Raw genomic sequence first — 23505 nt, 5'->3', positions numbered from 1 at the left:
CCACAGTGCACAGTTTGCAGATGCCCAATGGACTAACCAACACAATTTTCAGGAACGTGATTAGCCTACATTCTCTTGTCTGAGAAGATCAAGCTTAAAGATGGGCCCAGGTTGTGAACAGTATTGTATGTCATACAGTAGGTACTAAGAAGTTTCCAGGTTTATAATTTAGATATTTCTCAGTATGATATCAAAAGCATGGAGTCACAGATCAAAATCAGGAAGCCCAGAGATGTCATTTTTCCAATCCTGTAGATGTTATTGGCAGTCAGTTCTATTTTCTGAAACAACTGACTGTGCTAAATGACTATATAGGATTAACATTAACATTAAATATGTCTGTGTGTGATAGGCATTGACAGCAGCTGCTGAAACTCAAGATTAACACTAATCCAATTATGGGTATCAATATTTATATTGAAATTATTTTACCATCCCCCCCCCATTTTAGAAGCATCCAAAATAGTCTGTATTTTTGCACCCATTATTAATTTAATTTTGATGTCAGCTTTGTTAGTTAGCAGCTGTTATTTCCATCTTACAGATGAGGAAGTTGAGTTCCTTGTCCTCCCTATGATGTATGACCTCATTGCATAAAAACCAATTTTCATATTAACATTTTTTTAGACCCTAGGTTGATTTTTAAACCTGGTTATAAAGTTGTGTAACAGAATATACAGAATTACTACCTTTCAAAACAGGTATTTTTGTGCAGTAATTAAAACATTACTTGCAAAGCAACTACGGCTTTAGTTCATTGAAAGACTATGTAGCAAGTAGTTGGTGGATGTTAGCTAGACCTTTGGTGGAGGAAGTGGTAAATTTATACATTTGTGGAGGTGTATGTGACACTCCTGGAATATATAAATGTTTTAAATCAATGTTATCTTAGGAAAAAAAAAAAGATGATGAGGCAGTGTGCCCACAGAGAAAGGTCCTTTGGAGGTGCTGAAAGGTTTGGTTTAGTTGAATTGTGGAATTCAAGATAGATAGAAAGGTGCAAGATGAGATTAGAGAAGTACCAGTAGCCTGTTGAAAATGGTGCCTGTGAATCACTTAATTAATAAGTACTTAATCCTCTGAGAAAAGGAAGCCACGTGTGCTTAAAGAAATTTAAAAATAACACAAACCTTTTCATCTTTCTGCATAAGAACTTGACCTTTGTTTAACTGTAGCTGGATCCCCTTGGTAACTTGATAAAGATAAGCTGTCATTACTTTTCGTAATGACCTCTCATTGGTAAATTGCATCTGCACTAGCAGGAAATATAAATGAACCCTAAAAACCCAAGGTCACAGCTTTGGGCTTCCCTGTAAGCAACAGGAAAACGTGCCTATGGAATTCTTTCAAGAGGAATAAGGCTTATGTGCAACAAGGTGATGCCCACGGCTGCAAGCATGAGTTGCTCAGTCTCCCCAGGAGTAAGAAGGGTGCCGCTGCTGCTGCTGCCCTGCAGGCAATCCATGGGCTCTGACTTCTGTCCTGGTTAGCAGACACAAGCCAGGAGTGGTGCATGGTCATCCTGCGAGTAGCAATGCCAGTGAGTCTTACGAAAACCCCCTGGTGGGCAGGGAACCAACAAAGGGCATTAAGGAGAGGAGTTAAAATGCATAGATTTGTTTTTATAGGGTCATTTCAGCTATTAAAAGCAACTGCTAGGAGAGGTTACTCTAATAATACATTAACCAGAATTAGTTAATAGCCTTGCTGGACTAGGGTAGAAACCTGCCAGGAAAGAAACAGCATCCTTTTAAGTTTCATGTAGATAAAGAGGCTCTAAACCCATCAAGACGGACTTAACAGGAATGCAACCTGGCTCCCCAATCTTTTTGTGTGTGGTTATGTACCAGTTACTGAAGAGAGCATCATGTTAGACTGGTACAAAAGGACAAGCAGAGAGGAAGAGGGGACTACAGAACAAAAAACCACTAGGCTATTCTTCACAAATGAACAAATATGGAATGGGTTAGATTTGAGGACTGTCTCATACCTGACATAACAGTGTGGCCTGAAATAAGCCACTCAGTGTCACTGAGTCTCAGGTTTTTTAGGCAAGGAAATAAAGGACTTAGACTTATGACCTTCGCATGACCTTGACTCAAAAGTCCTATTATGGGGGTATTCCTTATGTACCCAGTACTAAACTAAATTCTAACGCCCTCTCCTTGCCTCCTCCAAAACATTCAACAACAAGTAAATATCAAATGCCTATAACACGAAGATAACAGTTGGAGTCAACCCAAGGTGGGATTGAGGACTTAGTTATTTCTCTACACCTAAATTTCACTCTGTCATCACTCTCATCTATTACTAAAGAATTTTATATGTGCTTTAGATTCCACAAGTGAGGGGGTGCTACTTAGGCTCTGGGGAGTCAGTCCCATCTGAAACCACTCAAGATAGCTGAGCACATGTCTGGAGTACTTACTGCAACATTTGTCGACCATAAACTCTCACTGACTGCTGATGATTGACAGAATTAATAGAGATAATTAATAATTTAGTACTCCTGTGCTCTTCAACCATCTTGAAGTAAACATAAAAATCCAATACAAGCTCATATCTAGAACAAAAAGATGTAAAGTGGAAATAGTAATAATAGTGTAATTAAAAAAATGAGATGTCTCTAAGAGATCTAAGGATTTGTATATTTTAGGGGGATATTAAAATATATTGACTATGGTTATGCGGCATTGCAGATGCAGGAGGGAAACTCCATTTTTACAAAAAGTTTTAAATTAGGAAATTTTAGTGAAAAGGATTGCATGTACTTCTAGGAAATCTCATCATGATCTCAGTGTAATAGCCATTTGTAAACGAGCCCTGAACTGAGTCCACGCCAGCGAGCATTATTGGAAAATGGCCGGCTCAGACAACTTCCTGGAATTCCTTTCTGTGCAAGTCAGCAGCTTGCTTGGCACAAGCTGGATGCTAAACTGAGGCACTGGGATACGTATGAACGCACCCCAAAATGATAAAGCTTGTGTGATTTGAGTCTTCATATCATTTGAGTCTTAAAAGAAGGCAGCAGAATAGTAGCTTATGCTATTCAAATCATGAGATCAGCTCCCCTTCTTTTAAGTAAAATGTGCAACTAAATGAGACTGTTGAAGAAAAAATAAATCAGGCAATTAGGCAAGTATTAGTCGCACTGGACTAATGGTACATGGGAGTGCAGAATAAATGATCCAATCTCTTTCTTAATGACCCCTCCAGCAGTTTCTAGCCTGCATTTCAGAGACTCCTGACATTTCGAATACAATTGTCTGATTCAAATTTTCTTTGTAAAATATATATTCTAGCTACTGTTAAAGAACTGTGAAATAAAGACTAATTTTTAATAAACCCGGAAACTATAAACACGCTGACTTATGCTATCAAATAACCAATTGTGTGCAGATCCAAAATTAATCTATGTTAAATGTATCAGTTACTAGAGAGTTTTTGTGTGTGTGTTTTAATGTTAGCAGTAAACAGATTCAACAGCGTAAAAGTATACAGACAAGTGCTGCTAAAGTTCTCTTCTCTCACCAGGATGAATCAGAATTTTTTTCAGTACATTTTTTTCCTCTAAAAAAATTTCTATTTTTCACTGAAATAATACACCAAAGAGAATTTGATGTTGAAACCTAAAGTGTACATATCTTCATGCTTTTCTCTTAATTTCAGGTCTCATGACTCAGTGAATACCCTGATTTCATCATTATCTTTGCAATGCATAAATTGTTACATCAAACTATTAAGATACAGTATGTCTAGTCAGTTACTTCATTTTACATTTTACAAAGGTTCAAATGTTTTTGGAAGTTTAAAACTACCAATATACATCACTCTCAATTTACAAAAGAAGCTAGTCTTTTGTAACTATCATTAGACATTTTAAAGCTTTATATGGCAGGGTGGGGGGAAGTACTTGTGAACTTTTATTTTAAATATATTTTAAAAATATTTAAAAAATATTTTGCAAGTTCTCAATTATGGCTATATAGAAGATCCCACACAAAGGGGAAGACAGAGCTTAGCTCATTTTATAGTGTAGAAATTATTTTGTAGTAACTCTGCTATTTAAGCAAGTAAGTATATGTGGACAGCACTCAACTCTTATCTCTAGGAATCATAAATGGAAAAAATTTAGAACTTGTGATCTAAAGTAGCATTTTAGCCTAGAAAAAGCCTATCAAGGTTTACTTGGCCTTTACCAATTTGATTTAAAACTTAATAATTTTGGATTTATCAAGGTTTACTCAGTCTTTACCAGTTTGATTTAAAACAATCACTTTAGATTACTATTACACATTATTAGAATTACATTAAAGTATCAAAATTTATAAAGTTAATTTGTGAATCTGGGGAAGTGGGTTTAGGGGAGGAGAGGACAAGGAAAGGGAGATTATATTCAATACAACTAGGAAGGGAAACCTGCCAATTGTAATAAATAAAATGACTTATGATGCCTTCAACCTCTTCATATAGTTGTTATAACTGCAGCATCTAAGTGCTTTATACCATTAGTCACTACTATATTGTAGCTTCATTTTTACATTTTCAGTACCTTTTATATTTGTGATTTATGCCTAAGGAATAACTAAAAGAAACATACATGCCTTATATATGGATCCCTGGAGGAGACAGGACCCAACTAAGTAAACTTATTTTTTAAATCCAGTCTGTAATAGTGTTACCAGATACGTGGCTTTTCCAGTAAAACCTACTCCTGTAGCTTTACTTCCCACGTATAGACTTCTTCCAAGGCTGTTGCTGCTTTCTTAAGCTATTGCATGGTGGAATCTTATCCTTTACAGTATTTTGGAGAAAGCTTAGGGTGGCGCCTGCACAATTTGATTTGGTGTAAAAATACACACCAAATCTGATTTCTGTTACATTAAGATGTTCTCTGACAAAATACACAGAACAAGAAGTGAGTTGTTTTAGAAATATCTTGCAAGCTTATTTCCCTGAATACCTGACCACTAATCTTAAAAAATGGATCAAAATCTACTTTAAGTGAATATTTAATAGATGATTTAATGGTCAAGTGAAGATACATTTTAAATGCTAAATATAAAAATGATTTGTGATTGCTTACTGGAAATATTTGTAACACAAGTGAACATATATAATAAACTAATATTTAAAACACATTTACTAGGGAAGGAAAGAAATTACTATCCTCAATTTATAAATATTCTACATTCATCAAATTATATTTTTGACTAATAGTTGGCTTTTATAATCTGAATATCATAACACTGGGTTGCCATTAATAGTAAAAATAATTGAACTCATTCTTTTAATGTTTAATAAATTTTTCTTGTAAGTGACCCATTAGAAATATAAAAATGGCAATATTCTCCTAGGAAAAGGTCTAAGCTTAGCTAGAGAGAAATGCATCGATGTTTCTAAGTAAATGAACTTAGGTATGTAAAGTTCATCTTCTATATGAAACCCCATGATCTGTAGAAAGAAATATGGCATTAGGAATAGGGGCTGCAATCTAGTCTAACGTCATTTTCCAGCAAGTCATACCAGCACAAAAAAAGAACAAAAATCTGTGGTATACCCTAGTTCTCCTCTTAATAAGATGGGCAAGGTTTCATTTCATTTTGTATGTGCAAAGGGAAAGGAAGACATGTCAAACCCTTCTGAGAAAAGTGAAGAATAAGTATTAGAAAAGAAAAAAAAATCTAACCATTTGAAGATAACCATTCCTTTAAATAAGTATCTGAAAATAATACTCACATTTATTTTGGGGTTTCTGAACTATCCCTTCCATCATAATCCATATGAACACACTAAATTAGAGCACTTGAAATCCAAGATCTCCAAGAAAATTCTAAAACACCTTTACATGTCTCTACATTAGACACAAACGTACTTCTGTTCTCCAGTGGACTGATTAAAACCTTTCATTCCCTTTCAGTATTATGAGAATAACAGATGACAGCTAGTGTGCCTATTTCTGAGCCATACAGGTGAGTAGGTAATTCAGCTTTGCAAGTATTTTGCCATTACCTTCTGAAACACTGTCCCGCATGCAAGGTATATTCATATTATATATATATGATATTGCCCAACCTCAGCAGTTTGAAAGAAACATACATCAATCACACGAGGGAAGCAGGTGATATAATGACCCTAGACTTGAGTATATGACTTGAAGAGATGGATTGTGAAGTTTAACCTTTGAAATTATTCATTGGATATTAATATAAACAAATGATGAAACACATTTCAAAGCTACCTTGTTTTACTAAAATTCTATTCATTAAATCAAGATTTTTTTAAAGAAGTCATACAGAGAAATGAAATATGTATTATTTCTGGAAAATGTGTAATAGCCAACACAATAAGCCTAGTCTTACTGTTTCACTAAGGACATTTATAGAAAAGGTTAAGCATGTCTACATAAAACCACAAAAAAGGCATAAAAAGGCTAGATGATGAAAACCAAACTTATCAATAAATAGTAAATGATACAAATGTTAAGGAGGTGAGAAATCAGAGAAGTATTAATATATACAAGCTGGAAAATTTTTGAGAACTGATTCATGGATGGTGGAAGATTAAAATAATGATGGGATATAAAGGAAAATAAATAATTTCTGATTACATCTCAGAACCATAGCAGCTCAGAGGTGCTACTAATATCATCTGGACTCTGGTGTGTTTGAAGATATTTGTGCTGTTTGGTCTAAGCGGGGCCACAAGAGAGGCCACATTCCTCTCTTGTAGGTAATGTGAACAAACTTTCTTTCTGAACAATGGACATTGAAACATTAATGTTCTATTTAATATTCCAGCCTCATGGAGAGGCAATAAAATATTAAGAAAACCAAGTACTGATTTACAAAATAATACTTAACAGACAGATACTTCGGCATAATTTGGACACGGGTTTGTCTCTCCTACTTTACTCATTCTCTACTTTGCACTGAAAATGTCTCACTTCTCTTAAAAATATTTTTTGGTTTTTTTCTTTTTTTTAAAGATTTATTTATGGTCGCTCCCTGGTGGCGCAGCGGGTTAAAGCACAGCACTAAGAAGCTTAAGCCACTTCCTCATGAGTTCGATCCCCGCCTGCCCCGGAGGAGATCCGCATGATGCAACAGACCTCTCCTGACCCGCCCGCTGCTCCCCTCAGCAGTGTACTTTGATGATCTGCCTGTTCTGCTCCCCACTGTGGTGAATCCTCTCATCCCCCGCATCTCTGGTCTGTACCCCAGTTCTGTATGAATAAAAAAAAAACTTGATTTAAAAAATATTTATTTATGATTACAGAATTGGGATACAGGCCAGAGTTGTGGGGGTTGAAATGAGTCACCAGAAGGAGAGTAGGGAGCAGCACAGAAAGACTGATGAAGTACACAATTGAGAGGAGCAGCAGGCAAGACAGGAGAGGTCTGCTGCACCATGTAGGTCAGCTCCCTGGCTAGGGATAGAACCTGTGCTTCGATGGCTGTTGATAGCTTTGTAGTGCTGTGCTTCAACCCGTTGCACCATCAGGGAGAGTCCTTAAAGTAATTTTAAATGGCTCCTAAAAGGAAAAGTCAAAGTGTGCTAGAACCTCTTATTTTAGGTGGCTCACCTCTGGACACAATCTGTAGCATCCTTATATCCTGTACCCTGACCACATCAAATTAATTCCCATTTTCTGACCAGATCACATTGTATGCCTCCATGTCTGCCCTCAGGAAACTCCATTTACTATGGAGAGCTGATAATGTCTCTGTCATCTATTGGAAACTCCAGAGCAAATATCAGCTGTTAGAAGTAATCTGCATGGGCCACACAACGACCACTCCTTCCATCAGTCTTGTCCCAAGAACAATAAAACCTCTATTCTGGGGATGGATTTTGGTTGTCAACAACTATTGCTGGCCACACTCTTCACAGCTTCTAAAGAGATCTAAACAATGCATCCATGTGCCTGCCATACCATTACTCTCCAAAGCACATGTAAATGTCTATGCTGGTGCAAAGCTTCTAAAGGTCATCCCCAGTACTGGTGGCTACTTCTATAGTAAAGTGAACTTTAATGGTGCCTACTGCATATTGTCCTCAATATATTCGTAATACTCTGCCTTTTGGAAGGTAGAAATCACATCAAATTCTTCTCTGATGCTTAATAGCAGCTTGGGGAACAGAACTCCCAACCTAGAACACATTCTAAATCAAGAGTGAGTGAGTCAGTAGATGGATATGCAGATCTATTAGCAGGATGGCTGGACAGACTGGTTTTCTCTACTCTGGTGCAGAGTAGACACCTAGTATATGTCAAGTTGTATAATGAAGTTCTCAAAATTAGTTTTTATATCCTTTAATGGACTATTGGACTTTAAACATAAAATTCATGAAATTTAGTATGTTCTATGTTAAAGTTTGTGCACCCTACCCCCAATCATTTCAATAAATCTATTTATCTCTTTCCACTCATAATTCTACTTTCAGGTTTCTCAGTTTACAGACTGTTCAAGGGCTCATCTAATTTTTAAATTCTTCCAGATGTACTGTGCTTATTCCATATTGTAAAATAATGATTCATTTCAGTTGGGAATTTTGGACTTTTCTTTGAATACATTCTTGGAGAACAATTATTAGTTCAGTAATACATACTCTTCATTTAATCAGTCAACAACATTGATTCTATGCCAGGCCGACAGCTAGGCTTTCATAACACAAAAATGCAAGTGAAAGAAAAGGACAAGAAGTTCTTTTGCTAATGGGGGAGATGGAACTGTCATGAGATGACTCACTGCACAGCCTGGGAAGTACTATAACCAAAGTGCACTACACATGTGGTTGGTAATCAGGGGTCACTACTTTAGTTTCAATAAAAGGCCTGGCTTTATATAGATCCCTTCCCCAAAGGCAATGGTACTGGCTCCATGGGGCTGGAGGGGTGTGGGCCACTTTGGAAACTGCTGAGGCAGTGGACCTTTGATTTCCCCAATAACTATGGGTGGAGACCCACATTGGCATTTAGTGGAAAGACAACAGAATTGCCAGATGTCTTGCAGTGTTCAGAACAGCCCTTCAAAATGGAAAATTGTCCTGACATGGTTTCACATGGTTCCAAATTTTCCACTAAACATTTTTGGAAGGGAAAGCCCTGCTATAATTCCCAAAGGCAAATACTAATTTTATTTTACACATAGGGATTTGTTACGGCTTTTACTACACCTTGAGTTTTCTAGGAAAGCCACTAATCCTATATATAAAGGAATGACTACATTTTGCTGTTGCCATTGTACAGTTACTCCCCCACACCCATAAAAAATCCATTTGGACACCCATGTCTCTGTACAGGGGTCTGTCTGCATTAGTAGCTGTTGTTTTCTCAGCAGTGGGGCGTTTCCCTGTCAGCATTTTATCTTTTTGAAGAATTATGCCCAAGCTTTTACGTACTGAAATAACTATTATCTTGTTATAAATGACTTACTTTTTGCATTTTCCTTTAAACCTTAGAAAAATTATGTGTGCAAATAGATTATAGTACTTAAGAGTTTCATTTCATAATTATGAAGGACACATAAAATATTAACTAGAGGGCCCTCCCTGGTGGCGCAGCGGGTTAAAGCACAGCACTGAGAATCTAAAGCCGCTTCCACTTGAGTTCGATTCCCGCCTGCCCCGGAGGTGACCACATGGTGTGGCAGACCTCTCCTGACCCACCCGCTGCTCCCCTCAGCAGTGTACTTCGTTGATCTGCGTGTTCTGTTCCCCACTCTGTCTCTGGTGAAGCCTCTCACCGCCCCTGAGCCTCTGGCCTGTACCCCAGTTCTGTATGCACAAATAAATAAATCTAAAAAAAAAAATTAACTAGAAAGGTAGTGCTGGGAGTGATAAGTCAAGACCCACTATACTTAAATTTCCAAAACCAATCTCATTCTGATTAGAAGAAACCTAAGAGTCTGCAAGAATGACGATCTGCTTGCCATGACACCAAATTAGCAGAATACCTGTCTGAAGGAAAGATATTTCTGTGTAGATATAACAGGCCCACGTTCATCTATAGCTGATAAAAGAAAGAAAAAAGTGGCAGCTCTTCTTTGGACTGTCTTATTTCCCATACCCTATTCTTGAGGGGTTAAAAAGAAACACTTCACCTTGTGTTTTTGCCATCAAATGTGTCAGCATTAGGTTTTCTTGGCACCTCTCTATGCAGATAAACAAAACTAAAAAGATCAATCTATAGAAATCCCCTTAAACACTTTAGATGAAAACCACCATCTAGCTAATGTTCGTTTCTATTCACTTCCCACAAACAGACTATTAACATATCATTTAGTAATTCTTCCATTCTATCTTAGACCAAAATTCTTGGATACACATATGTCACTGTAATTGATCATTTATCTGTTCACTCAGGCAGCAGATGTTTAAGGAGTGGCCATCATACACCACGTGCATGCCACATGGTGAGTTTGCTGCTAAGAGTGTGAGATGAGTAGGTTCCAACTTTTGCCCTCAAGGAGTTCAGAGAGGTAGGAGAGAAAGGCAAGGAAGCAAGCAGTTACAATGTAAATAGACTGTTTTAGAGACATATGCACTATTTTAGAGGCAAGTATAAATGGAGCATAAAATATAACACAATCAAAAATTCAGTACCTTATTTGCACTTTAGACAGAGTGTTTGATGAGAGGTGTTGTGAAGTTATTCAAAGTGTTCCAAGGTTGAATATTGGACAAATAGAGTGACAAGTTCAAACAGAAACTTGCAAAGTGACTAACTTTCTGAGAGCAAGGGAGCTTCCAAGGGTTTGAAGAAAAATGAATGCTTATTTCCTTCAGCCACCACTGCTTTGCCATGTGACAGAGACTGTGTTATCTGCTGAGAATATAAAGTTAATAAAAGCCTTGCTTTTTCTCTCAAGGAACCGTCTATAGGAATGTTTCCAGAACTAGGGATGCATGTCTATATTGACTAGTAGAGTTGCATTTGATGGAGGAATCAAAGCAAAGGCCCTAAAGGAGTCAGGGTAGGCAGGCTGTAGAGTGGGCTCCAAAATAGCAGCAGAGAGGCTACTAACGACAGGGCATCAGGAACAAATCAGAAGTCCTGACAGGGCTGATGCATCAGAATGCAGGATGTAAGTCTAAATATTGAGGAGATGATGCCTGCCACAGGAGCTCCTTAAATAATGGAGAGGATATAGCTGAATGAGGAACAAGAGGATGAGTTTCTGGCAAAGCTGGGGCTGTATTCAAAATCTCAGTTGAAATCTGAACATGACAAAATTAGCAGGGAAAAGCCAGCTAAGAAGAGAAAAGCTTTCTAGAAAGTTACAGGCTGGATTCATGCTTGTGCTTATTTTTAATTTCTTTGAGCCTGGTGTGTATACACAAAAGATCCTAGGAGTGAAACACATTAGTGTATCCTCAAGACTCTGACTGTTAAGGAGAAAGCAACCTTCTGCTTTCCCTTATGTCTTCTTTTCTTACTAATGAAAAGTTGGTGGAATATTTCACATGAAATATCCCACAGTCCATCTGGTCACCAATCCACTCAGTAAACACTTACTACTAGCTACTGGGTTTAAAACCATCCTAGGTAATGTGAAGAAAAAAGATAAATAGACCCAACCCTTGTCCTTGAGGGGTCATTGAGGGAAGGCCAGACTCAGCTTGGGAGAACAATAGTGCAAAACACATTGATTTCAGCGACAGAATTTAGATCGCTTTTTCTTTGTCAATCAATTTAAATGGGCACGCAGACAATAATCAATAAAGTGGTGCCTGCACAACTGTTACCAAGGAAATATTTAACTCAATTCCTGGATGCTACCATTTCTGTGCAGCGGGCCAGGTTGGCATCTGACTGCTTACAAGGAAAAAAAGACAATGAAATACTCCAGTTCTTCATATGCCAAGATGAAAATCATCAATCTCAATCTCTGTGAAAGATGAAAGTACTTTTGGAAAAAGAGCAGTGAGCTCTATCAGTCTTTCTAAGGCAATCCAACCTTTAAGATGATACAGAGGCAATAGAGGCAGTGAAGTTCAGAAGAATTTATATGGGGGGAAAGGGAAATGATGAAATATTTCCATCAATTTTACAAGCTAAAAATAAGGCAAGACATACACTAAGCCCAAATGACAACAGTGTTTTCTGTAATGATGCTAAATAATTTATTTGCTTGCCATCTGTAAATTTACTTTCATCTAAAATATACTTTGAAGTTTAAGATTAACTATTATATAATTCAAATTAATTTGTGAAAATGACATTCTAAATTTCCTCTTTTCTCCCACACTGCCAACCCTTACTTGTTTCATCTAATATACCAAATCTTTTTCATTTCTAGCATTAACCAGTTGGCACTTCAGTTCCCAAGTGTAAAACTGTCCATTTTATTACCACTAAAACTTTTATTTGAATACATTTATACCCCAAATAAAACTTTTTTTATTTAAACATATAAATAGTAGAATAGCTACTAGTGCCTCACCCAAAGATTGGTAGGTGATTAGATATGATATTTGATATTTGCTGTTTAATTTCTTCAGGAGAATTTCTCATGTCTGTTATGCCAAAAATCTGGAGGTTCAATACCATATAAACCTCAACCTGAGAAACACCTACCTCTTTATTCAGCTAGGAGGCATTTAGTATAAATATCCTAATTAAAAAATTGTGATGGGGATTAGGGGTAATTGGGAGGAAAAGCATGCCATGATCAAGAACCTGGGTTTTTTTTTTTAATTATTATTATTAAAGAAGTACTAGTATTTTACATCTTTGTTTTGTGACTATTTTGACAACATAGGATTTCTCCCCTTAAGTCTGGTCATCATAGCTCTCCCACCCCCAAAGCATCCATCATCCCCTGCCAAAGCCTATTGTATACCCCCACCTGCCCCCACCTTGTTCTCATCCCTCTCCCTCTCTCCTTTCCCTTTTGTATGCCTCAGAGCTGTGGTCAGTTTTCAAGGGTTGGTTTTAAAGTTTTTCAGTTGTACCCTTTGTTTGGTTTCTCTATATTCCACACATAAGTGACACCATCAAGTACTCATTTTGCTCCTGGCTTATTTAGCATAATCCTTTCCAGCTCCATCCATGTTACTACAAATGTCGTAAGTTTATCTTTTTTGATTGCTGAGTAATACTGCAATGTGTGTATTCATTACACTTTCTTGATCCACTCATCTGCTTTTGGGTATATAAATTGCTTACATAGTTTGGCTATTGTAAATAGTACTGCGGTAAACATAGGAGTGCAGGTATCCTTTCAAATTAGTACTTTTATGTTCTTTGGGTAGATCCCTAGGAGCTGAGTTGCTGTAGTTAGGACTTCTAATGTTATGTGAATAGTAGAGGTGAGGGAGGGTAGACATCTTTATCTTGCACCATATCTTAGTGAAAGGCTTTTAGTTTTTGAACATTGAGCATGACAGAAGATATGTATTTGCCATATACTTCTTTTATTATGTTTATCCCCAGTTTTTCAAGGATTTTCATCATAAATGGTTACTGAACCTTATCAGATGCTTTCTTGGCATGTGTTAATTTGGTTTTTACTTTACTCTTTTGTTGATGTGGTGAATTATATTGATTGATTTTCAGATGTTGAACTATCCCTGTGTACCTGACATAAATCCCAGTTGGTCATGATGCATTGTTGGATTTGAAGAACCTGAATTTTGAAGCTAAACTGCCTAGGTGTGATTACAGGTTCTGATCCTTGTTAAGATCTTAGGCAAATTCCTTAACTTCTTTGCCTCTGTCTCCTTATCAAAACATGGGTATAGCACGATCCATGATCACAGGATTGTGGCCTGATCAAGGTATATGGGGTAATTAGAACATATTAAGTTACAACAGTTTTAGTTGTTTCATTGTAATGTTATTTTGAAGACTGGTGTTAGAAAATGAAAATTTAAGCACAGTGATATTCAAAAAGGTCACTGAAGTTCCCCAGAGAAGAGAAAGACATCTGGGTTTTCCCATAATACAGAGGTTCCCCATTCATGTGTGTATTAATCAGATGATTCTTGAAAGAAGAGGGCATAGGTAGCTCTGGTTTTATTTTAACAAACAACTACCTCTCTTACCCCAACTTTTTTGCTTGGCTAAATCATTTTTGCCCTCTAGGCAAATATCAGGCATCTTTTCTTTTAAGATGTCTTCTTGACCCCCAAAACTGGGTTAATAACTTGACCCCCAAAACTGGGTTAGTTGATGTGCTGACATAACTTTTGAGGCGTGTCATTTATTTTTATGGTTATCTTGAGGGCAGTTTGTATCTTCACCTGGATATTTCCAATTAGTTCTCTCTGATCTCCTAACTCATGGATCAATGCATAGATGTACAAAGGAGTGATACAGAGGAATGATGCCTAAGAACTTATTCAAATTCTGAGATTGTATAGTATATGACTAAGACTACCAAGTTGCCAGCCCTGTATAACAAATAGTGCATCACATCTACCATTTTAGTATAAGCCACCCAAAGTCTATGGCTGGTAGCAACTTTCTTGCAAAAAAATAATGAGAGACACTGAAATATGCTTACACTCATTAGCAATATGCATGCTATTAGTATATTAATATATTTCCACTATAAAATATATACACAAATAGAAGTTTTGAAAGAACAACATTAATCTGCACATATCTCCTGATGTTACTTAAATAAGTTTGGCAATATCATATAACCTGTTTTGTTTAAGCTTGCATTATAAATATTACCTTTGATTCATAATTTTTTAAGTAGGAAAGTCATGATTTTATAAAGGGTTAACTAAAACTAGAAAATAAAAATCTGTAACTTGTCTAGGTGGGGGAACTTGAAACTAAACAGTCATCGGTAGAGTGGGTCTCCTACCCTCCCTTCAGCATATCTGGCACAATGTGTGAGACTGGTACCAACAACATAGGAACCAAGTCAGGATGCTGGGATCTGTCTACTTATGTTATTTCATTCTTGCATATCCAGGCAGCAAATAGTGTCAATTACATCTTTGAAATAATACAATCAGCATCTGAGCCTTATCACCATCAGCCTTCAGGCCACCATATTTGTTACAAGATGCCATCATCTGAATTAGCTTAACAGCCTTTCCACTAAACTCCTGGCTTCTGTCCTAAGCCCCTAAACCACAGGTCACATGACCTCATTGAAACTTATGCCACTTTTCTGCTCAAATGGTTTCTCATTTCACACAGAGAGGAAGTCTAAGATGTCATGACAAAGAAGAACTTCTATAGTCTTTCTCTCATTACTGCCCAGCTACATGATCCCTCATCTCATCTGGGAATTGCAGAGATGACTTTTGGGGCCAAACAAAAGATATTGGCCTTCTTACAGACTGGGGACCTCAAGGGGCGTGGGTGGAAGATGCATTTACTACACATGAAGATGGTCAAGGAAGAGATTCCTTGTCAGGTAGTCAGCTTATTCAGAGTGTTTCCACAACTAGGCAGATTTTTTTCAGAGAAACTCTGCAGACATTGCCCCTCATTTCGTGCCCCTGAGTAAGTCCACTTGCCTATGGTCACCAGCACCACAGTAATTTTCTGTTGAATGGACAACTATTTCCTTAGTTTACTCCATGAAAATAAATGCTAAATAAATAATAAATGCTAAACAAAGAACATTTTCATTATTTAATTTTGTAGGTAAGTCTTTGAAAATAATGCATATAATAAAGATTATTTGCAATGCTCGTATATGATGCCTCATCTTCACAACAGCACAGTTTAATGTGAATTTAAATTCAGCTAATAATTCTAAGGTGACAGTTTTATCTACAGAGACCTCCCTTTTTATTTCAACCAATTTATTTAATGGAACAATTTAGTGCACTGTATTAACTAATCCAAATAGCATTCAAAGAAATAAGTAAAGGGAAATAACTTTGAAATGTATTTTAATAATAGATACTATAGCTTTTTTTTTTTTAAGCAATGAATCTTAGCTTCAAATGTGAGTGTTAATTATACAATTTCTTGTAAAGAGATTCAGGAAAGATAGCATTGTAATCATTACAAAAATGTAATCTCAGATAAAATCTGAGGTCATAAAATACCAATACACAAATACTAATACTTCAACTAAAATACATGCTATGAAATCCACTGGAAAAAAACACTAAAAAATAAATAAGACACAAATTATAAAGTTCAAATGCATAGTATGCCTCAGTTCTCACTTCACTGGGTGTTTAGTGCTCTCTAGATGAATCTTAAGTTCAAGTAGTTTCAGAAACCTGGTGATTTTCTTTAAATGAGATAGCAAAGATTGAACTTTCTGCATTTTCTTTGGTAATAGAAAATATGATTTATGAAAAAGGAATAAATAAATAAGAAAACCACTTAGTAAATTATTCAGTTTTCAGATTAAGCTGATTTAAGGCAAATTTCCTTCAATCTTTCAATATGAAAAATGCAACTTACTGGATAAGAACTCAGTGTTTAAGAGAATTCTAATTTGTTTCCATTTCTATTACTTTTGAGACTTTAGGCAAAGCATATAACTTTTTTACAAACACTTTTTTCGTTTAAAAGTGAAAAAATAATATATTTCAACGAGCAAGAGGTACAGCATAGGTGGCATTCAAGATAACTGGTATGGTGATGGACTTCCTAAAAATTCTATTTTTTAAGGTGTATGAGAGAAACACAATTACTATGTCATAAAAAAATTACTGAGATGATTTCTCAGGATAAAACTTCATAGTACTTTGAAATCTCTTTGAAGTATTTGTTTATACAAATTCCTGAAATGTTGGAAACTGAGTCTCAGAGCACATTATGTAAGAATTTGAATTGACTATGAAAGAATTTAAGGACAACGTGAGGTAACATTCATAAAGTATCCAGCATAATGTTAGAATGTATTTATCGTTTATTTCCTTATGACCTGTTATTGTCATAGTATAAAATACTAAAAAGCTAAGTATATTCATATACTCAGTCAACAATGCTAACCAGTACACTATGGGGCCTAAATATACTCATATAAAAGATGTTTATGAAGATGCATACATATTAAAACCATCATCTGTTACTTTTCAAATTATTTATAAGTGATATTCATCACCAAGAAACCAAAGAGGATTTTTTTTTTTTTAAATTGGGGAGAGGAGGGAGAGAGGGCTAAAATTCACAGAAAACAAATGAACAGGAATTTGATAAAACCTAACAATATAAACCTATCATAAGAATATTTGGCAAAGTGATGGATATTGGACTGATAATGTGGCTAAGTAAATCTGTCCATAAAATTTAAAGAATATTCACGATCAGTAAGTTGTACTTACTATTCACGACCAGTAAATAGTACCTATACCATCTCTTTTACTACTGACTCAGTGTCTATGAAATAAATCAAATAGGCTTTTTTCTTATTTATTTTTCTAAATTCCATCAAACAATTCAGGAACTACTATTATAGTAAAGGTCTAACATGTTTCCCATAATTTTACTAAATTCTTCTGAAAAATTTTAAAAGAACTCTTTTCTAAAAAGGAGGCAAAGAGAGATATTATTACCCAGTATGGTATTGCATGAAAATTTTCCTTTATGATCACTGTTTCTCATTTAATAGCTATTGCAACAAATGTTTTCTTATATGTAGCATTTCCCATGAAAAATAAATGCTCAGCATTTTGTGAATGTTTTCTTTTAAGTAAAATATTCTAAATTTTATCATCCAACATATAAAAGACCTGTAATATTTTGGGGTTCCACAATTCTTATTACTAACTTAAAGGATTTTTTTTTTATTTTTTAACTTTAACAATGGATTATTCAATAATAATCAAAAGATTACTGTGTGATTAGTCATAGACTAAATTTTATAATATCAACAGCTCATTTTTTTAAATAAAGCTTTACTGATTCACTTCTATTTAAAGCACTGTTTCAAATTTGGGAATGTTAATTCACAGCTGTATATGTGTATACGTGTTACCTCATTCACCACCAAAGTTTTAGTGCCCTTCCCATTATTAGATTTACCTTTCTGTTCTTTGCTCCCACTCCCCTCCACTTTGTATGAAAAAGTAGCAAACAGGATAATCAACTGGGGCAAAACATGGCTTAGTCTGGTGAGATTTCAAGTAATAAGTAATCCATGTGACAATGAAACATTATCAAAAGTTTCACTTACACAGCCTGGCATAGGAAAAAGGGCTATGGGCTGATGGATTAGTTAGATATTTAAGATTAGGAGTAAGGCTCAGAAATGCCATCTCATGGGATTTAACACATGATGAATGAGTCAGTTTGTCTTTGCAGAAAAGGAAGAATCATGTCAATGACACTAGCAGCGTTCTCCACATGAATCAAAACTCAAATGTACTAGTTGGAAATTAATTTAAACAGTTTTTTTCTACTTCTTACTTGAAAAGTGTAATGCAGTTAGTCATATCATGTAATCAAAAAGAGCACTTTCACAAAAGTGAATTTGCCAGATCATTGAACATAACTTCTGCAAAACAAATAAACAAATGACTTGAAATAGTTACCTAGCTATATCAAATTTGCTCCTGAATTTATCTTTACCAGTTAGTGTTCTGGCCTGTACCCTGAAAAAACTGTCATCTTTGGCTACACCCCTACATCCACACCATTTGACCTTTATCATCATAGAAATGGTGAAAAAAAAGTGAAAGGGGAGAACTGTTGGGGAGAAAGGATGTCCTGAATGAACTCCACAAACAGGTTTTATGGACCCCACCCCCACCCCAAATCAAAGAGATCCAAGACATCAAGGACTACAAAGCCCATAAAGTCATCGTCACCAAAGGGAGGAATGCTGGGAATTGAGGGCAGAGTTAAGCAACCAGGTTTGGTATAAAACCAGACATGTGGCCCTTGAGGGTTATTGGTTTTTCACCATCCTTCAGCATGCTTTTGGGGTCCCACCCTTCAGCGTGCTGTTGGGGTCCCGACTAGTAGGATGCATTCCCAGTCTATCTCTCTTACTTTATCCCAGGGATATTCCTCTCTTCATGTCCCCTTTATGTAAATTAAACCCTTTCTTAACCTTTATGTGTATCTGTAGTTGAGTCTCATTATAAGTCCTTTTAAGTGTTGTAGAGGACCCATACTCAGGCCAACCTGTTTCACATTGGGTTTTCCCTGTAACAGCCTTAGGAAATACTGTAATTACTTTGACCTTTGTCCTTCATTGTGAGTCCTAAGACAAGCTAGGGATAACCAGGCAGCTTCAGGGACTTCAGGGGAGTTAAAGGAAGTTCCAGAGATAAGAACAGAGAGGAACTAATCAAACAACCCAGGTCTAGGGGCAACAGGGCATTTAGGAACAAGGACAATAGAGAAAAAAGACTCTACAGTAAGTCCTGGGACATAGAGTTCGTTCTGGGCACAGAGACTTTAAGACAGTGAGTGAGACTAACCAATCACAAAGAGACTGGTGGAATTTTAGAATAATGAAGGAAAGAGGTATACATTCCTTGAGGCAAGACTCCACTTCTGCCTGCTTGCCCCTCCCTAGCCTGGTTCAACCACTTTATTTCTGTTCCATTTTCTCCTCAATAAACTTCCCCTTTCTCTAAACAAACTTGCTTCTTCACTTGCTTGCCTCAGCACCTGCAAAATTCCTGCTGTGGCTTCCTGAGTCCCCACCCTGTGATGTTCCAGTGGCCGGGGCTCTGCGCTGTCCCTGCAGCCTAGGACCCATTCCTGGCTGGGCTGTAAACCTGACCTTTCAGTATCCATTAGAAAAACCTTTCCTACTACTTATTCTTTCTCACCATATAATGCCTTCCAAAATGCGACACCAAATAAAAGAACGAAAATCTCTTTTGAGAATACCTGGAAAATATTAACAAGCTGGAACATTTAAGTATGTATCATGCTTTTCTGATAAGTATATATAATTAACCATATTATAATTTGTTCATGAAAAGTTTTCTAATAGTTTAAAGACACATTTATTACTCATTTTTTTTGCTGTTTTATTTTTTAAAATCAGTGATTGGGCTAAGAAATAATATTTTACATCAGAATCTTAGCTTCACTTGCTAGACATAAAACATAAACATCATCATTATAAAATTACAATGATAATGTGATCCAACTATACTATCATTTAGTGTTTTCTTCTACTATGTTTATTTCCACATACACAAAAAATACCAAAAAGTTATTCTCATGATATCATGTGAAAACTCTAGACCCGTTATTATACAGTATCCTTATACTGTGCATTTCATTATGTTATTATTGTTAATCCTGTTTTGTTGTCATCCCTTAACTTCAAAACACTTTTATAAACAATACTTTCTTTTGTTGATTATAGTAGAATGCAGAAGTTCTTTTAAAACTTGGCAATTAGAAGAGGAAATTGATAGCATCATAGGTCAAAAAAAGACTGCTTGTTTTTTGCAGAAATGATATACTGTGAATTCACTCATCAACACATCCTAATTAGTAGAAAAAGTTATGACAAAAGAGCATGCCCATAAATTTTGTACTTACGCTGTTGAGGCAAACTGTCTGTACAACACTTCGACTCTAATTCCTTGGCCCATTCTATCTTTGGCAGGATCTGTATTGACTCACTGTCACCGTTTTCTGCCATGGCTTCCGGTTGACTGTTGACTGGTGTCTTTCTCATTGTCTTCATGTGCTGTTGTACTTCTGCCAAGAGAACAGCTTGTATTGCTTCCATTACCTGTAAAGTTTATTTTTAATGAATTACTTGTAATATTACTACAAATTTTTGGGTGTCTTTCTTGCCCAAAATCTAAAGTCTGAAATTTTGATTTGAATAGATTTCACATGAATTTGTAATGCTCCATTATGGTAGAATTAGATCTAAAATGGAAAGGCAGAGACTAAGAGTTTGCATGCAAACAGATCATTCTGTTCTTTTGCAAGAGATTCTAAAAGGAAAGCTGAAGGGTTTCTCAAATTTTTTCTCTTAAAATATTTTCATTCCTGCTAGAAGACAAAGAAAATTTATTTCAATAAATCATATTGCTCTTAAAGAGAAGTTTAGTCCCTAATGTCCAGCTCTAAAGTGTTATTCAGCTAAAAACATATGATTTAGAGTAGGTTTATACAGGTTTAAAAATTAATAATAAATCTCAACAAATTGTGTGAACATGCATAGCTTACAATATTGCAAAATATGCCTGCTCATCAATGTAGATGTCTAGTCAAGGACCTGCAGGTGAGTGGAGGAGAGAGAGATGCTTATCTTGGTACATCTAATCCCATTTCACTTTTAAAATGAACAACCTGTGACATGACTTTCAAGTTCACACAGACTTGGTCGACAGGCCCTCTGACCATGGTTTCCATGTCCTTCGTAGTATATGTCTTCCATACCCTTACATTTCAGTAAAAAGCCAGTGACAGTATAAATTAGTCTCTTTTTGGCAAGAGATGAACAAGGTCCGGAGTTCAGTAGGATTCAAAGAAAGTCATGGATTGAATCAGTGAGAAAAGAAGGCACCATGTACATAGGTGAACTTGGAACATCTTCCTATTGTCTCATTATTCTTCCCACTAACTGGCCAACAGTAAGACCTTTCATATGGTCATATCCCAATGTTGGCTCCTTGTCCCCTCAGAAGTTGTCCTGTGACAACTGTCACTGTCCTCTCTGCGTTATCCCAGGTCTTCCTATATGATGCCTAGAGTTGGGGCTTTGATGCAACTCCAACTGAATGGTTATTTATAGAGATGCTGGCACCAAAAACAAATATTCATCTAAATATTTATTCTGTGCCTTTGTGTGTTGTGAAAACATGTGAAACTTTTAAGTTACAGAGACAGAGTAATTATGCTTATGGGGGATGCTCACTAAACTATATGGGGTAAAGGGAGTTGGACCCTGACTTTCAAAATTAGGGTGTTTCCCAAAAGCAGCAGAGCAGTTTCCTAATCTGATCACTTCCCTTTTTTTGTCCACAAAGACTCAGATACTTAGTTATATGAAAAGGTTAATGAACTGCATACCATCACAGGGTGATGCTACCTGTCATAAAACATGAACATAATGTTCATTCCCACATCTCATGTGATAGATACCACCACTGTCATAGCTACTGCGTACCACGAATCTAGCATCTTTCTACATGTCATGATTTTGGTGTATCATGGCTATCAACATCTACCATATGATAAGGTACGATGTTAAATGATCTATTTGACATGAAGTACACTGATGTACACACTCTAGATCACAATATAGATGAATTCTGTTTATATCTATCATGTGATGGACTGTTAATCATCCATGAATAATTTCACATCATTCAACTGATTTTTCTTTTGAACTTTGCCAACATTTTACTTGATAACATTGCTTCTAAGATACGGATGATGCAATAGAAAGAGAATTATAGTGAAAAGATCCACTTTTCTGACCTATGTAGTTACTAGAAATGCAATCTTTGGCAATTTATGTGCACTTTGGAATTTTACATTCTCACTTAGAAAAACAAAGTTTGTACTACTAGGAAGCCAGAATTAGAGCTTTCAAATGCAGAATCTGGTTTGGAACTTGCTCTTCTATAGTTATAAATTAGGAGGAAATTGGGTCTTATCCTCCAGTTTATAGCATATCTGACTTTGCTCTATGCCTCAGAATGGCGAGTTTGGTCACACGCCCCTCTGGGATGACTATCATCTTGAGAGGCACACATACTTATGAGTAGAATGTCCACTCAAGCACTGGATATAATATCTTGGAACAATTTAGATCACTATTCTTTATTAAAAATATACAGGGATAGGGCCCTCCATGGTGGCACAATGGGTTCAAGTGCAGCACTGCAAGCTAGTCACAGTGTTTCAGTGTGAGTTTGATCCCTAGCCCTGAAGGTGGCAGATGGGAGACCCCTCCTGTCTTGCTCTCTCAGCAGTGTACTTTATTGATCTGCTTGTTCTGCTCCCCACTCTGTCTCAGATGAATCCTCTCACTCCCCTGCACCTCTGGTCTGTACCCCAGTTCTGTATGCATACATAAAAAATATATACAGGGATATATGCAATTTTGCTTAATATTGCTAATTATTAGATGCATATATCATGACCCCATGATTAACTGTTGAATTTTAGGGCTTCTGGACATGTTTATCATTACAAATACAAAGCATAAGAAAAATAAATACAATATCATCAAAAACAAAAGGAGGGGCCCTCCTTCGTGGTGCAGCACGTTAAAGCACAGCACTAAGAAGTTAAAGCCACTTCAGCATAAGTTTGATCCCCAGCCCCGTAGGTGACCCACATGGTGTGGAAGACCTCTCCTGACCCACCCTCTGCTCCCCTCAGCAGTGTCCTTCTTCAGTCGGCCTGTTCTGCTCCCTACTCTGTCTCTCACTCTGTCTCTGGTGAAGCCTCTCACTGCCCCTGCACCTCTGGCCTGTACCCCAGTTCTATATGAATAAATAACTAAATCTTAAAAAAAAGAGGCAGAAATACAGTATAAAATATATTAACCATAGGAATAATAAACTCAGTCACCAAATATTAAAGGGAATACCAAATGGCACATCACCATTTGGAACAAATTCAAACAA

General features: G+C 36.4%; 1 protein-coding gene across 1 annotated transcript in view; it reads right to left on the bottom strand.

The window, feature by feature from the left end:
- WDR72 (WD repeat domain 72) overlaps positions 1 to 23505 on the bottom strand; it is a 173289-nt gene that overhangs the window by 58427 nt on the left and 91357 nt on the right. The window contains exon 17 of the mRNA XM_012728569.1: positions 20450 to 20645. Coding sequence (XP_012584023.1) covers positions 20450 to 20645 — 196 coding nt within the window. The remainder of the gene's footprint in view (positions 1 to 20449; positions 20646 to 23505) is intronic.

This window comes from Condylura cristata, unplaced genomic scaffold (assembly GCF_000260355.1).
Source record: "Condylura cristata isolate star-nosed mole 26May11 unplaced genomic scaffold, ConCri1.0 scaffold00023, whole genome shotgun sequence".
Taxonomy (NCBI): Eukaryota; Metazoa; Chordata; class Mammalia; order Eulipotyphla; family Talpidae; genus Condylura; species Condylura cristata.
This window is presented reverse-complemented; position numbering and strand designations above follow the sequence as displayed.